The sequence below is a fragment of the Rhinatrema bivittatum genome, chromosome 6, assembly GCF_901001135.1.
Source record: "Rhinatrema bivittatum chromosome 6, aRhiBiv1.1, whole genome shotgun sequence".
Taxonomy (NCBI): Eukaryota; Metazoa; Chordata; class Amphibia; order Gymnophiona; family Rhinatrematidae; genus Rhinatrema; species Rhinatrema bivittatum.
The window spans coordinates 64591834-64609591 of NC_042620.1; the positions used below are offsets into that span (position 1 = coordinate 64591834).

Below are 17758 nucleotides of genomic sequence, written 5' to 3' on the forward strand. Positions count from 1 at the left end.
TGCTGAAAGTGTGAAGTTGATTAAACAAATCCAAAGACAGATTCCACATCAACTTCCAATCCCTAAATTTTATGTTCAGACATTTAGAGTCAAAGATGAAAATCCCTTTAGGTACCAGATGCTGCAGATCATCTGGGAGAAATTCTAGAGTTTTAATGTGCTGGATGTCAAATCCTCTGCAAAAGGCGATTTACCCTGTCGGTGTGGTATACTTATTGCTTTACCTGCAAACAGTTGCTCTCAGAAAAATCTGACCTACTGATCAACCCAGCATCTCTGCAATAAACAGACTATAATCTGTGGATGAGGTAAACTGTAATAAGGCCCCATGCAGATTAAACGTTTCTACCCAATACTGGAAGATTATCAGGACATTTTACCTCTTTAAATCCTAATTTATTTGGCATCAAATAGAAGTTTATAACTGAGGGCTTGATTCGCTAAGAGGTAGTTTTTTAAACCTGCGCGCGCTACCCGGCACATATGGACACGTGTTTTTTCCCTTTTACGTGATAGTGTATAACTATTTTTTAATGCCGTGGATTTATAAACATAATTGTTGATTGTGTCACTTAAGAGGTTTGGATATACAAGGACACTATATATATGGAACTCTTTCATTTTTTGGCTTGTGGCAAACACTGTTTTTAAATTGCTTAAACATTTTTTTTCAAAAAATACTAAATCTTTGGAAGGAGGTTGGAAGTTGATGATTATAGCTAGACAACAGTCATGATCACCTGGGGGTATCAGCGTTAGCCCAATATGAAACCACCAGCCCTTTCTATATTAAATTTGTTAGATATTTCTTTATTAAATTTTTGAGATAGTAAGATATTGAATTTTGTCCATTTTGGTAAAGTTCCAAGAGAGTGTTGGTTTTGGAATTAATCAAACTATAGAATTTATTTACCTAATATATGCAAAAAATCCCACCTAAATCTGTAACTTCCTAATAATATACACTCATAATGAAAAGTGAGTCCATCATATACTTAACCAAAATATTCTCAAACATTCTAATTGAATTTGGTCAGTAGTGTTTTTAATCGGTATCCTCAAATGTTATAATTAAATTTGGTCAATAGTGTTTCAAGCTGTATCTGCCTCAGTGAGGCAGATCCAGACAAAAACATGGATGCCATGTCGGGACAGAATGGAATAGATATGTTTTTTAATATTTTGGTGACTCATGATTCTGAAGAGGGACACATTCTTTGCTGCATTCACATATAAAAGATAAGTACCACTGCATGAAATTATAAATTTAGAGACCTGTGATTAAAAACACCACTGAGCAAATTTAATTGGAAGGTTTGAGAATATTTCAATTGAGCATATGATGGTCTCACTTTTCATTATGAGTGCATATTAATAGTTGACTCTGGGAGCCGTGACACCTCCCCGGCCCTCTTGGTATCCTATCCTCTTTCCAAAACCCAAATAATAATAGCACACTACACATTATTTTGATGTAAATCGGCCGCAGCTTTTATTAACATACAGTTAATACGAATTCAACATCATAACAATTCACCCCTCCACCTGGGCCACTCCTTTGGTCTTGCCGCTCGGGGACCACGCCCCCCTTTCGTCGCCCGCCACTATTTCTAGCAAGGCGACGTCACTCTGACCCCCCACCACGTTTACAAGCAAGGGGGCCCTACCTCCAGGCATGGCCCCACCCCTTTGGCCAACAACCTTTTCAAATCCCGCGGCTGACCTATGTCTAGTAATTCTCTATTGGCCCGGGTACCCGCCTTTCCAGCTGCAACATACCTAGAAGCAATTATTCCCGCGTCCCTATAATGATCTTCCCTGCTTTATTTGTTCCTTGGGATGGGTGGGTGGGATGTCTTCTCCCATGGGTATTCCAGGGCAAAAGGGGCCGGCTGCGGTGCGAAACGCCGTTTAAATGGCCCGGGCCGACGTCATCGGGCTGGCCGCGTTGGCCCCCGATGATGTTGGCCCACTGGGACCGGTCCCTGCGTGGCCCAATGCGTCTGACATCATCGGGACGCACTGGGGCGCCCCATGACGCCAGACCCGCCCAGTCCTCGAAGCGCCGGAGCGCACCGAGGCCGAGCTTCCCAATGGCGCTGGCTTGCATCCATCACTGTGCCTACGGGCCCACGGCCCAAGGTAAGCTGTGGGCCCTGGCATTCGCCGCGGGCCCACCCGTTGACTCTGGGAGCCGTGACACCTCTCTGGCCCTCTTGGTATCCTACCCTCTTTCCAAAACACAAATAATAGCACACTACACATTCTTTTGGTGTAAATCGGCAGCAGTTTTTATTAACATACAGTTAATACGAATTCATTATCATAACAATTCACCCCTCCACCCAGGCCAATGCTTTGGTCTTGCCACTCGGGGACCACGCCCCACTTTGTTGGCCCGCCACTGTTTCTAGCAAGACGACATCACTCCGACCCCCCGCCATGTTTACAAGTCCTACCTCCGAGTGTGGCCCCACCCCTTTGACCAACAACCTTTTCAAATCCTGCGGCTGACCTATGTCTAGTAATTCTCTATTGGCCTGGGTACCCGCCACCAGTGCCAAGTAGTGTTTACACTTGCCTGGTGCCCGCCCCCCACCAAACCTGAAGTTATTTAGCTGCAGCCATTGCACACCCCTGTGTAGATTCTTTCGAGTGCCTCTTGTATTTCATGATTGAAGAGGTCATACCCGATATCAGACAGGTGCACCCCATCCTGCCGATAGAAACCCTTGCACTGTTCCTCGGCCCATGCGTGTCGTATCTGCCATCCCCGTCTGTGCACCACCCATGCTCCAACCTGTCTGTTTAATTTTTTCCGTGCTCTCTCCCATAATTTCTGTTTTACAAATTTTTTGCGCAGTATTATATCTGACCAGCAAATGGTCACTCCCAGGAACTCTGCTTGCAATTCCCCTATATCCTTCTTTATCATTCATAACAGCTGGCGAGATGTCAATGCCCCTAAATCGTTCCCCCCAGGTGTATTATTATAATGTCCGGCCTGGCCATCGACTCCCTCTTGACCAATAGTGTGGATAGTAGCTGCTCCCAATGCATTCCGCTCTTCCCCATCCAGGTGATCCTTACCCCCCGATGTGCCAGGCCCAGATGAGGGCCGTATCTGCGCTGCTGTGCCCTCTGTGCTGCCCAGTGCACATATGAGTGCCCCACGATCCACACCTGTGCCAACCTATGACACGATTCTGTAATACATAATCAAGTTAATTAGCATGTTGTAATGCTGCGGCTCGATCCAGCCTGACATATGAGTTTACTGCCGCTGAGCACCACCTCCCTATCTGTTTTATTGCGCCACACTGGTAGCTGCCCCTATTCTGAACGAGTGTGTACCAAAATTACCTGCGTTCTCACCTAGCTCCGCTAGAGTACGATTAAGTATTGCCGAGAACTGGTATTGTATTAATGGGGCCCCATCTTCGTGTACCAGTAGCTGGTCCCCTTTTTTGGGTCGCACAGCAGAATATATTTCGTAGTTGGCAAATGGGCAAGTCACCTGACTGTGGGATCATCTTAATATCAAAGTAACTCCCCGCCCTGATTGATCTGTTTTTGACCTCGGTATATAAATCCTCATAATGTCCCCCCGCTTTGCGATGTTCCGCATCAACATTCCTGTGTGACTGGCATCCTTCTTAGCCGTAGTCACTAGTTCGCTAAGGCGTAGCGCACCGAAAAAGGCTAGTGTAAAAGCTAATCTAAATAACTGTGTCTCATATACTGAATGACATACACTATTTAGCTTGTGCCATATTAATATTAACAATTCGTGGGTTATGGGATGCCTCCCGTCCCTCTGTGGCCTAAACTTCTTCCCCAACCACTTAATATTTTTCGTGTCAAAAATCCTTTTGTAGGGTCCCCCCAGCCTTGAGCACTTATAAGGAATGCCAACCCAGCCAGCTGCTTCACTACCATGCCCCTGGATAGTCCTGCATCTTTGGCCCATGATATGTATGCCACGATGTTCTCCTCTGCTATGGTCCTTCATTCCAACCATGCTGTCTCAGGAAGGAGCATACTTTCCCGTAACCCCTGCAATATGCGTCCCAAGTGGAGGGAGCCACAGATCGGCGCAACAGTTCTAACGTGGTTGGCAACCTATTGTTCATACTTGTTCCGGTACTGGAGTTGCCAGTTCGTCCACTCTGGGTACCTGTTTGTGGAACAAAGACCATTTAGCACGAGATAATGAATCTGCTACCCCATTATGCTTCCCCGGGACATGTTGCGCCTTTTTAGTGGTGTTAATGTGCAAGCTACTTAAAACTACCTGTCAAAACAAGTTAGCCACCTTTGGACATTTAGCTGACTGTCTGTTGATAACTGACACCACTGCTTGGTTATCACACCAGAATACGATGTGTTTGTTCTGCAAGCGCTCTCGCCAAATAATCAAAGAGACCCATATAGGGAACAATTCCAGGAATGTTATATTAGTTGTTAGTCCTTCGTCAACCCATGATGCCGACCATTGCACGGTGGCCCATGCTCCCTGACAATACACACCAAATCCCCATCCACCCGATGCATCTGAGTGAATGTCCAAGTCCCGGCTTGATATCGGAGGCTCCTGCCAAACCGATATTCCGTTGTAGCTGCTCAGGGAATAGTACCCATATCACCAAATCCTCATGTATAGGCTGTGATATCCTGATGAAATGATGCGGATACCTGACCCCTGCTGTTGCCGCTGCGAGCCTGCGCAGGAAAGCTCTGCCCATCGGAATTACCCGGCACGCGAAGTTAAATACTCCCAACATTGTCTGTACTTCCTTTAGTGTCATCCTTTTTGCTTTAGATGCCCTATCAATCAAAGCATGTAATTTGTGAATCTTTTCCATTGGGAGTCTGGATATCATCTTTTCCGAATCCAACTCAATGCCAAGGAAACACATTGTAGTGGTTGGTCCTTCAGTCTTCTCTTGTGCCAATGGGACTCCGAATTCCTGTGCCACGTCCTGGAAAGTTTGCAACAGGCGAGCCGCCATCCCTGTTCCGGCCGGGCCAACGAACAGGAAGTCATCTAGGTAATGTATTATATTGTTCGACTGCACCCTTTTTTCCGTTACCCAGTGCAGGAATGAACTGAAGACTTCAAAATAAGCGCAGAACACGGAACATCCCATCAGCATGCATTTATCGAAGTAAAACATGGCCCAAAACTTGAATCCCAGCAATGGGAAACTGGATGGGTGTACTGGCAGCAGTTGAAATGCCGATTTGATGTCGGTCTGTGCCATAACTGCCGCTTCTCTGCACCTCCTCAAAAGCGTGATGGCAGAGTCAAATGAAGCATAACGCACAAAACATTCTTTCTGTGGCAGGTGATCATTTACCGAGAGTCCCGGCGGGAACGATAGGTTTTGTATTAGTCTATATTTGCCTGGCTCCTTCTTTGGTATCACTGCCAGTGGAGATAATGCCATACTTTTGAATGGTGGTGTTGCAAAAGGACCTGCCATTCGACCCAAGGACAATTCAATGTTTAATTTGTCTTGTACTATTTCAGAATGTCTTGCTGTAGAAGCTGCATTATTGGCTGTAAATTCCTTGATCCTTCCTTGATAAGGAATTCGGAAGCCCTCGCCAAAACCCCTGGTAATCTTCTCCGCGTTCTCCTTCCTTGGGTATTTGGCGAGCCATTCTAACATTCTGTCCAGTCGAATCGGCGAGGCTGCTTTTGCAAATGCCTTGTTTCATTTCCCTGGGGAAGAACTCCCAGTGGCAGCCTTCTTTGTGCATTTGCTGGCCGGATGATGCGCTGAGCATATGAGACATACGTGCTTAAACTTGCACGATGTTTTGTTGAATCTCCCACAGACATTATTGGTATTGTTTGTAGGCCCTCCCTTGTATTGTACCCTGTTCTCGATTTGTCCACGGACGCCCGCATCAGCCGCCCTATTTGTTATTTGCTTCAGCCATAAGTTGATATCATGCGTTGCCCATGACATTGTCCCGGTCTCTGCCATTCTTTCGTGGAAGCGTTCGTCGCAATTCAGTCATGCCCAGATTTCATATGCTCTTTGTGCTTCCAAAATTGTGTTTGCATATCCGAGCATCGGTCCACATTGGTACGGGTCATATTTGGTTACCACGCTCATCAGTCTGAGAAATGATCTAGTCCATGTCCATAGGTTGCGCGGTATTGTCTTATTGTCATATGGTATGGAATCTCTGCCTTTTTTCTTTTTTCTGTCCCTGGAAGTTCTTCTTCCCTCCATCAGTCTGAATATGTTGATGTATTTTTTCTTCTTGATTCTTTGTCTTAGCTTCCTTGGTATGTTTACCCATAGTGGGGCCACGCTGTTCTGCAGCATCAAGGTTGCTATCATCTCGTCCTGAGTCAACTGGACTCATGGGATAATGTTATCTTCTGCGCTGTCCGAATCAGAAGATGAACTACTGTCACTGGAAGTGGAACTATACTTTCTCTTCCACTTCTCGCTTTTCTTTTTTGACGCGTGCGCTATTGCCGCTCCAGCTAGTGGCTGTGGAATAGAAACATTAGTGTCGGGTAACTCACCCAGCTGCTGTTGCTCCATTCCTGCTTCTGTTGTAGTTGGGTCACTTGCACTGACATCATGTAATATTACCGCTTCGCCGTCAGTATCGGTCACTGCGCTGGACATCTCACTGCGCCGTGTCTCTCTTTCAGACTGACTATTGACCGCCGTGCTCGAACTCCTTCTCCCTCTTGACATGCATCGATTTCTGCCTCCATGGTCGACCGCTGTTGAACTCCCTTCTTCTGTTCCTTTTGCCTCTTGGTTATCTCGCATACGCTGTTGTCCTGGCCAATATCCCCATGGATATAGTGGATATGGCAACCCTCCTGGGTAGGCTGACTGCGGGTATTGTGGATATGCATTAGGTCCCGAGCCACTGCTCCAGCTATCAGGGCTGCCTGGCTGCATCCAAGGGCCGCATGCCCAGGGAGGGGGAGGTAAAAGTGGTATATATGGGAAGCCGCAGGGCTGGGTCTGATCCCCAGTGCTCGGCGTTGAACCTCCTGCATTATTCATACGGCCTACTGTAGTCTGAAGCCTCCCCCTGCTTCATTGCGGGGCCCTCGTCCTAGCAGCACCACGATTCAAGCTCCATCCATTCGTACGGACGTTCTCGTGCTGTGGGGTGTTCCTTTCCATTATTTCTCCCCTGAGGGTCCCTTCCACGGCCTTTTCCCTCCTCTGTCGGTGTTCCTGATCCCCTTCGGCTTTGGGTGCCTCGGGTTCCCCTTCGGCTCGTCGAGCCCTGCATATCGGAGCCCATCTGGTCTATTCGCCTGCTTCTCTGTTCCCTTCCCATAATGATTGCGTACTCACTACGTCGTTGAATGGTTTGGATAGTATGGAGGGAGGGGGTCCTTCCGTCCGCGACCGTCTGATGTAAAAAGACAGGCAAGGCTGCAGGTTATCCGGCTCCTCTCCCCAGCTGCTGTTCACTGCGTGGCTGGCTAGTCCCTGGCCGGTTCATCCCAGCCGGCTGCTTGGCTCTGAGATTTTTTTTTTATAAGCAATTGCCCAGTGTGGCAATAACAAATTATTTTATTAGTATTTTTTTTTTAAATCCCGTGGTCCGGGCCGTAATCCGCGGCAGCGATCGGACCACGAGGTCAGAGCGAGTGGCGCCGCAGCCGGTATGTCTTCTCCCGTGGGTATTCCAGGGCAAAAGGGGCCGGCTGCGGCACAAAATGCCGTTTAAATGGCCGACGTCATCGGGCTGGCCGCGTCGGCCCCCGATGACGTTGGCCCGCTGGGACCACCGCCTGCGTGGCCCGATGCATCTGACATCATCGGGACGCGCCGGGGCACCCCGATGACGCCGGACCCGCCTGTCCTCGAAGCGCTGGAGCACTCCGAGGCCGGGCTTCCCAATGGCGCAGGCTTGCGCCCATCACTGTGCCTCCGGGCCCATGGCCCCAGGTAAGCCGTGGGCCCTAGCATTCGCCGTGGGCCCACCCGGAAGATAGTTTTAGGTGGGAATTTTTGCATATATTGATATTTTGCCTGCTGATTTAGGTACATATAATTAGTAATTTATTTACCTAAGCCAGTGGTCCTGTGGATATTTCTTTGGTTTAGAAATTTTCATACAGTTATGATTACTAGCCAATGGCAAGATTACTTTCAGAAAACTTGATGTCGACCAATGGCAGAGAAACTCTCAAAAGACTTGTTGATATTGCAATGTATTATAACCTCCCTGAGATTTCAGATGAACTAAACTGACTTGTTTCTCCATAGAAAAGAAAAATAAGAATGGATTTTTGAGTGTCAAACATGTTCAGGGCACAAGGGAATTGTGAGCCAGGAGTAACTGGGTACTCTATCATCTATGGGATAAATCTGGATAAACAGTTAAAAAGATATTTGGAAGGGTGAGACTGGTGTGCATGGGCTAGGAGACAGACCCCCAGGATGATAGTGTCTAATCATCTGAAGGTAGTGAAGCAATGTGACAAGACAGTGGCTAAGGCCAGAAGGATAATGAGCTACATAGAGAGAAGCATAAACAGCAGGAAAAAGGAGCTTAGAATACCCTTGGTTAGGCCTCACTTGGAGTACTATGTTCAGTTCTGGAGACTGTTTCTCCATAAGGATAAATACAGGATAGAAGTGGTCCACAGAAAGGCAACAAAAATGATGTGGGGTCTGTATTGAAAGACTTATGAAAGGAGATGGGTGGGGAAGGGACAGAGGAAATATAATACAGACTTTCAAATTCCTGAAAGGAATTAACGATGCACAGAATTCAAACCTTTTATGATGGAAATGAAGTTCTAGAACCAATGCTCATGATATTAATTTCTAAGTGGATAGACTGAGAAGCAACATCGGGGATCGTAAATGCATGGAATGCCCTCCCAGAGGAGGTGATGAAGACAAGAACATTAATGGAATTCAAAAGGACATAGGATAAACACAGGGAATCTCTATTAGCTACAGGATGGAAATGAAGAAATAGGATAACTAACTGTAACTTGTAGGTGTAACATTTGTGCATGGGGTAACTTGCACGAAGTGTCAGTTACTACCCTAAGGAAATTGCTGGGCAGACTGGAATGACCATTTGGATTGTTATTTGCTGTCATTTGCTATGTTACCAAGGAACTGAAAGGGACAGACAAGCATTATTAGGTCAATATTCAGCCATAGGCTGTCCGAATACGCTATAGAGACCAACTTTTCCACTCCCATGGGTATATAGCTACCGTAGTTAAAATCAAGTAATCCAGATAGGTTTAGGACTGGTCTGTGCTACAACAAGACTTATCCAGATAATGCAAAATATTAGCATAATCTAGGTAAGTGAGTCTGGACTCAAAACGCCCCCTTAATGCTTACAATTTAGCCAATTTAAATTTTATCTGAATAAAAAAAGTACCTGGCTAATTCAGCAATGGAATTTTTAAGCCCAACTGTTTGTTCAGCTAAATTGCAGACCTAACTGGACAAACTGTTTGAATATGGATACAGCAGATTTTATCAGTTAACTGCCCTGTAGGAAAGAAGGCTAATATTCAGATAGTACTATTGTGCTTATTGGAGACAAACTAAATGATGTCATTTAGAAGAGCTGTTTATCACATCACATCAACATTCCCCTGAAACCAAAGAAACAACATAAAGCTATTACAATTACATTTAAGGCAAACATATATTTGATTGGAGTAACACTTACCACCTGTGAGGCCAGACAATGTGTAAAGGTCTTTGCTGATCATCAGTTTTAGCCATGCTATTATCAGGATAATAAGTTACAAGTTGCTTATCTTTTTCTTGACAAGGATTTGTTCCTTCTGATGGTTTGGACTTCATTTCTTCTTCTGATCTTGTTAATGGGTTATGTGGTCTTCCTTGATGTGTGGTACAGTGAGCAGGCTCTGCATCACTAAGTGCAGACTCAAAGCCTGAATCACTGATTTCCATTAAATTCTTAATAGCATCATTCTTTTGTTGGAAATGGAGGCCCACAGACAGAGAAGCATCTTCATTTCCCTTCACATCAGCTACCTTCTGAAAATGGGCAAGTTTGCATTCTGGCATGAACCTAGCACAAAAAGAGTTAACACTGTATTTTTTCATACAAATATTTAACAATACAATATATAAAAAAGATTTTAATTGATCCTGGCACAGAAATAAAATAAACAGTAAACTAAGTTTTGCCCCATATCTGCTTTAAGTAGGTTCATCCTAAATGATTTGTTGTAAACAATTTTTTGCTAATGAATGTGGAACCACAGAAAATAGCAACAGTATTTTATTATGAAATAAGTTCTATGATAGAGAAAAAGTCATGTGTTAATATGACTTTGGCACATATACTAGTTCATTTTTTAAATATATTTAATTTAAAAATAATAAAAATTAAGGAAAAAGGCAATGTGTAATAATTTTTTATTTGAAGTCCTAATCAGGAAATAAACCTAAATATACTAGGTTACATTCCCTCAGACTCTATTAACTGTTTTACAAGGTTTTGACACAGCATAGATGATAAAGCTGCATTTTTATTCATATTTATTTATTTATTTTATTTATTTAACAGTTTTTTTTATACCGACCTTCATAGTAAATAACCATATCGGATCGGTTTACATTTAACAAGGGTATAACTGGAGTAACAAGGGTATAACTGGAGTAACAATTAAAAACTAGGGTATAAGTGTCTTAACATTCTAATATAATCATACTACCCAAGTTAAAGTTAGACTATAGCCATAGGCTTTGGGGTGTCTAGTTAGTACTGATAGGTATACTTTTCGAAATAAAACTATGTGACAATCTAGGTCATGCCTTATTTGCTTTTGAATCAAACAATATCTATCCACAAAGCGTGAGGGTAATTCCTATATCAAACTCAACAAACAACCCACACACAGAAAAATTTTATCTTTATACCTTAGATGTATATCTTTCTTTTTTATCCTTATCTTTTTTTGTTATTTTTTGTTTCTGTGCCTCACACATGCCCAACTTAGTCGCAACTTAACTTAATAAGTGCCTATAATAAATGTTATTAGAGAATTATTTAAAATATTTAATGGATGAATGGTGATGCTTCATACAATTACAAGAACACCAGACCCTGGTGTCTCGTTCAATTTTTGTTATGTAATCATGAGCGCCACCATCCCCCACATAGTCCTTTAATCAGTTTTTCAAAAGCTTATTTTTTCTTTTTATTATTTGCGTTTTTCCAAAGCTTGTTTTTTCTTTTTATTATTTTCTTAAAATCTTCTCTTTATATACAAAAAAAGATAAAAAAGATAAAAAAGAAAGATATATATCTAAGGTATAAAGATAAAATTTTTCTGTGTGTGGGTTGTTTATTTGCTTTTGAAGCAAAACCCATCTGATTTGCACAAGAAATTGGACTTGTAAAAAAAAAAAAAAAAAAGAGAGAGGCACAACATGTACAAGTGGATGTTTTCCCAAAACAAAATTGATGAAGCTACAAATTATGAAAAATGCCTTATTGAAAGTTATAGTATCAACCAAAACCGTGCAGTAAACTCATTCTGCAGTCTTATGCTCGCAATATCCTTTGGACCGTATCTGCTCAGTAAACATACAATCTTATCATTTATCATAGCTTCCAGCTACATCCCACACTCTACAACCGTCATCCCTCAACAAACATGGAAGCAAGCACATCATATACCAAAGTTCAAAAGCCTAACACATAACCACAGAAAACCTTTCAACAGAGATCCTACCATTCACCCTAGATCATTAATCCCAATCATGATATCCCCTCTTACCCAGCTACTCAGCCTTCTCTCTAAAACTATTTAACGCCCAATCACTAGTTAAAAAGACCCCTTATTCTAAACGACATCCTACTGGACCACAAACCTGACATATGACCCTTACAGAAACTTGGTTCAAACAAACTGACATAGTCCTCATAAACTAACTACCAACTCACCTCTACAACATCATCTCCATTCCGAGGAACAACCAAAGATGATGTGGACTACTACTAGCAGCTATGAAAGAACTCAGACTTTCACCCCAGACCATTCATACCGCACCGAGATTTGAAATAGGTTTCTTCAAATCCACTCAACTTGAAGTCTGTCTAGTATATACCCCCCAGGTCTCCTCGAAAGCAATGCCTTCCCCCTAATCAAATTTATTACTGAAAACGTAGACATGGACATCCCAGCCATCATCCTAAGCAATTTCAATCTACACGTAGACTCTTTTCCCTTAACTCCCAACTGTGAAGCCTTCCTGACCTCCCTTAATGCCATGGGTTTCAAACAAATCATAAACTGTCCCATACACAAAGCAGGTCACTCTCTAGACTTAATTTTCATAAACTCACACATTCAAAACTCCCAAACACCCTACTATACAACCGTCCCCTGGTCTGATCACACAATGATACAAGCAAATCTCTCCATAAACAAAACTGTCAATTCACCACCAAATCACACCTCTACAATCCAATTCAGAAAAGCCTGCAACATAGATGACTTAATCAAAGCTCTTCCAGATGCTCTAAACAAACTAGACCTTACAAGCACAGAATCTGCCCTCTCTACATGGAACATCACCACAAACAACATAGCCAACAAATACTGTCCACTAATAACCAAAGAAGTAAACCCGTCCCATAATAACAAAAAAACATGTTACTCCTCCGAATTGAAAAAACTAAAATGCGCCCTAAGAAATGTTGAAAAGAAATGGCGAAACAGCCCAACCCTCAGCCTACTAACCACTTACAAAACCACTCTGCACAACTAAGAACTACTATTCTGACACCCAAATGCAATTTTTACTCTAAGAAAATTCATGACTTCCAATTCAATGCCAAAGCCCTCTTTTCTTATGTAGCCGACCTAACTAAAACATCTCCCCCCCTAATATCTGATAACGACTCTAAAGCCAAATGCAACGACCTGGCCCACTTCTTCAATGACAAAATCACTAACCTAAAGTTGAATTTTACCTCATCTAATACTAACAAAATTGCCCTCCCAAAAAACCCAAATGCTGTCCTGGACTCATTCGTGACCATCTCCTCTGAAGAAATTGAAAAAATCATAAAAAAATTAAATCCTGCAGCACACCCAGCCAATGCTATCCCCATAAAATCCCTAAAAACTATACCAAATATACTAGCCAAACCCCTATCTGAAATCATCAACACATCCCTAACATATGGAAATGTCCTAGTCACAATAAAACAAGCCATAGTCAAACCTATCTTAAATAAACCCAACTTGAACCCTGTCAAACCAAGCTAACTTCAGGCCAATATCCATTCTCCCTTTCTTAGCTAACCTCCTCGAGAAAGTAGTAAACCTCCAACTAACCGAACACTTAGAGAAATACTACATTCTATACCCATCGCAATTCGGATTTCGCAAATTCTTCAGCACTGAAACTCTACTAATCTCCCTAACAATCTTTGAGTTCTAAAAATTAATCTTATTTATATTTTCCTCTGCAACTGGACTACAATTTCTAAGTTCAAAATTCATTTTATCTTATTATTTATATTTGGCATGGTTAATATGTCACTATATCCAAGTTAAATATTTAAATTATACAGTTTATATTACATAATTTTATTAATTACAAGTAAAACTATTCTATATTATTTATTATCATTATGTTAAATTGTCATCCAGTTATAATGTTCCATATGTACCACTGTTCTATGTAAAGCCCCCTTATCACTGTTGGGCAGTTTATCGTTATATGTAAACCGGAGTGATTTATAGTCTCTATAAGAACCTCGGTATATAAAAATTAAAAATAAATAAAATAAAATAAATAATAACCGACACTCTCCTAAAAGGAATAGATAATGGCCAATCCTACATTCTAGCTATGCTAGATATCTCAGCAGCCTTTGACACCATCAGTCACAAAATTCTTATAGACAGACTCACCAAAATAGGTTCAAATCTTATCTAGAAGACAGACACTACAAGGTCAAAATAGGAAATAGTGAATCTGTACCCATCAAAGTAACCCGAGGCGTGCCCCAAGGTTCCTCCCTATCATCCACACTTTTCAACATCTGCCTTTATGCAAACTCCTATCAGACCTCAGACTCACACACTTCATCTATGCAGATGATGTCCAAATTCTAATCCCTATCACTGAATCCATTCCTAAATCTTGCCAACTTTGGGAAACTTATCTCACCTCTATCAACCAACTACTGACCCAATTGAATCTGGCCCTGAACATCCAAAACCGAACTCCTAATAATATCTCACAATCTAAATGAAAAGACCCTTACCGAAATCAAATCCTACCATCCCAAACACACGATCAAGCATGATGTAAGAGACCTAGATGTTATCTTAGATAGCAAATTGAATCTAAAAAAATTTCATAAACACAACAATGAAAGACTGCTACTTTAAACTACATGTACTAAAAAAATTAAGATCCCTACTATATCTTAATGATTTCTGAACTGTCCTTCAGGCAATAATCTTCTTCAAGATAGATTACTGCAACACCATACTACTAGATCTCCTGGCAAAAACCCTCAAACCCCTCCAAATGTTACAAAATGCCACCGCCAGAGTCCTCACAAACACACGAAGAAACAATCATATCACGACTATTCTAAAAGACCTCCACTGGCTCCTAATTCACTTAAGATTTCTCTTTAAGAGTCTTACAATAATACACAAGCCCATACACAATCAAAATGTACAATGGCTAAATGACTCCCGCCACTTACAAACCCCTAAAAGACCCACCAGATCCGCCTACAACGGAACCATTCACATACCTGCACCCAAACTAATTCACTTCAACTCCACCAGGGAATGAGCACGTTTTACTTGCCGGCCCTTCTATCTGGAACTCAATGCCCCCCGAACTAAGACTTGAAGCCAGCATACAGAATTAAAAAAAATTTGAAAACCTGGCTATCCAAACAGACCTTTGCATAACTCCCCCTTCTCCTACAAGCAAGCCTCCTAACCCTAAGTATCATTATAAAACTCCTGTACAACATTTCTCTCCTGTTTCACATATGTTTTAACACTATGTATATAAAAATGCTGTTTCACATATGTTTTAACACTATGCATATAAAAATGCATTTCAACTGTTTGATCTCACTCTGCGCACCTTTACCCTCCTCCAATATTTTGCAACTTTACCACCCTGAAAGTGTCATGTTCACTTATATTGTTGAAATGTAATTTCTTATTCCTATTCTTTTACAACGTTCATCTATTGTTCCTTGTAAACCAATGTGATGTGCAAACGAACGTCGGTATAAAAAAGCTATAAATAAATAACTTGTGTTTAACAACAACAAACTCTTGAAAAACAAGACTTCAAATACTTATCTAAAGGAATATTTCCAAAACTTCTAATGCACCACATCACATCCAACACAGATGGTTTTCAGCACCTAAATGTCAGGAGTACTATATCCAGTGGCTGTACAAACAAAACAACACTTTATCATAAAATCCAATCCAAATAAAAAACTCAAGCAAATATCAATCTATACATACCTATTCAATAGAGGCTCAATAGTCTCAAAAACTCACAAAATGGCTAACTAAAGCCATGCCCTTTTTTAGATCATGTTCTCCACACAACCAATTCATCACATAACATCACATCATTCATCACAATAATCTACTATCTTATAATGGACCCATTAGAATTGGTCCTCAATGCCTCCAACAATTAACACATAATCCAGTCAACCTCCTTATTAAGACCTAAAAGAAACATAGTATGAAAAACATAAATCCATTGCTGTTCGCAATGTAAGAGGATAGCATCCAAATCACTCCAACACACATTAACACTGCAAAAATTTAACACTGCAAATGTCAGATCTTCAAAAGTATGATTAGCTGGAATATAGTACTCTACAAGAGGGGTATCTCACTTCTGCCGATTTATACAGCTATAATGTCCATTATCCTGATCTTTAGCATTCTCATCATTTTGCTAACAAAGTAGCATACAAGGATACCACACCAAATAAACTACTGCACTAATCACATGAAGTTTGAAACTTCAACTGATGGTTGGATAAAGCAGAAAAAGATAAATTATCACCTTGAAAATGTTATGGACACTGAACACTGTCCACAAGAAGTGTCTCTAATGCAACTAGAATCAAACTGTACACAGCATGAACTTCCTTATCCCTTATATTTCAACCCCACTGAAATGCAAGAAGGAGGAATATCTATAAAAAACAGAATATACTTGCAGAACAAATCAGTGCTTTCTAATGCTCTTCTGGACCACTGGAATATGGAAGTACACAGATCACTTGGGATTCAATATTAGTTGAAGCAGAACTTAACAAGCAGAATGTTAAAGAACAGGATAATGGAGCTTCATGACTTTGTAAATCAGCAGAATAAAGATGCACCTCTTGTAGAGCACTGCACTGCAGTCAATCATACACTCGTAGTGTTAGATGTTCATGATTAAGTGTGCATGGGGTGATTTAGATGCCATCTTCTTTTGTTACAAATGATGAATTTATGTTTTACATACTGTATTTCCTTTAGGCATGAAAAAGGAGGTTTACTGGATTGTGTGTTAATTATTGGTGGTATTAAGGATCAGTGCTGATGGGCCCATTATAAAATAGTAGATTATTGTGATGAATGCTGTGATGTTACAATACATGATCTGATTTGTTGTGTAGATAACGAGATCTATAAAAGGGCACGGCTTGAATCAGCTATTTTATGAGTTTTTGAGACTATTGGATCTATGTTGAAAAGGTATGCATTTATACCCGAGTTTTTCATATTTTATTTTATATAGATTGGATTTTATAATAAAGTGTTGTTTTATTTGTAGAGCCACAGGATATAGTACCCCACCCCTGATACAGGCTATTATTTGGCAAAACACTGTGTTGGGTGTGGGGTGCGGCATTAGAAGAAGTTTTGGAAATATTCTTTTAGATAGGTATTTGAGATAAGCATTTGAAGTCTTTTGATTGTCAATATTTTGTTGTTAGTTTACACACGTGGTAAAAAAAGATTGCATGTGCACTGGGCAAATATGATCCAGAGCCCATTGCAGACATGAGACTGCAGATCGAGTATATTGCACAGTTTTGTTTGATACCACAACTGTTTGAATAAGGCATGCTAAATAATTTGTAGCTGCATCAGTTTCGTTTTGTGGTTTGATCTTTAAGGTGAAGAAATGTGTGTGATTGTATTTGCATGTGGATGTTTTGCCATATGGAAGTTATTAGTGGTATTCTATTCTAATTCCCTAACTCAGTGCTAAGTGCTATAGCATAGACTGTGGAGAAACAGGTTAAGGCCTTTTCATCTGAAAGTCAACTGTCTGTATGAGATGTTGTTATGTCCTGCTTTGGAGACATGATGTGAAAGTTTAGAAATATTCTCTCAAAGCCTATGGGTCGAAGTTTAGTTCCTGTAGTGTTTCCTGATTGCCCATGCTAGCCAGGGCCGGTGCAAGGGTTTTAGGCACCCTAGGCAAACCTTACAGTCTGGCACCCCCTCCCCATACACAATTTTAAATTATGAATTTATAACAATTTTTACATGAAAAATGACATTCTGAGGTAAAATTAATATACAAGTTATTGTGATAATTTCATGCACTGTTGTGATGCCAACAAGAAAACTTTGCAGAACACAAACCTTCACCAAATACAGAATAAAGCCACATAAAGTATAAATAGAAATGTGCAGACAAAAACTGAACTGTAAAACACA

At 41.3% G+C, this 17758-nt stretch overlaps 1 protein-coding gene across 4 annotated transcripts in view; it reads right to left on the reverse strand.

The window, feature by feature from the left end:
* The window catches only part of GTDC1 (glycosyltransferase like domain containing 1), a 710677-nt gene that overhangs the window by 198248 nt on the left and 494671 nt on the right, over positions 1-17758 (reverse strand). For all 4 annotated transcript variants that reach the window (XM_029605412.1, XM_029605413.1, XM_029605414.1 and 1 more), the window contains one exon: positions 9709-10077. In XM_029605412.1, coding sequence (XP_029461272.1) covers positions 9709-10077 — 369 coding nt within the window. The remainder of the gene's footprint in view (positions 1-9708; positions 10078-17758) is intronic.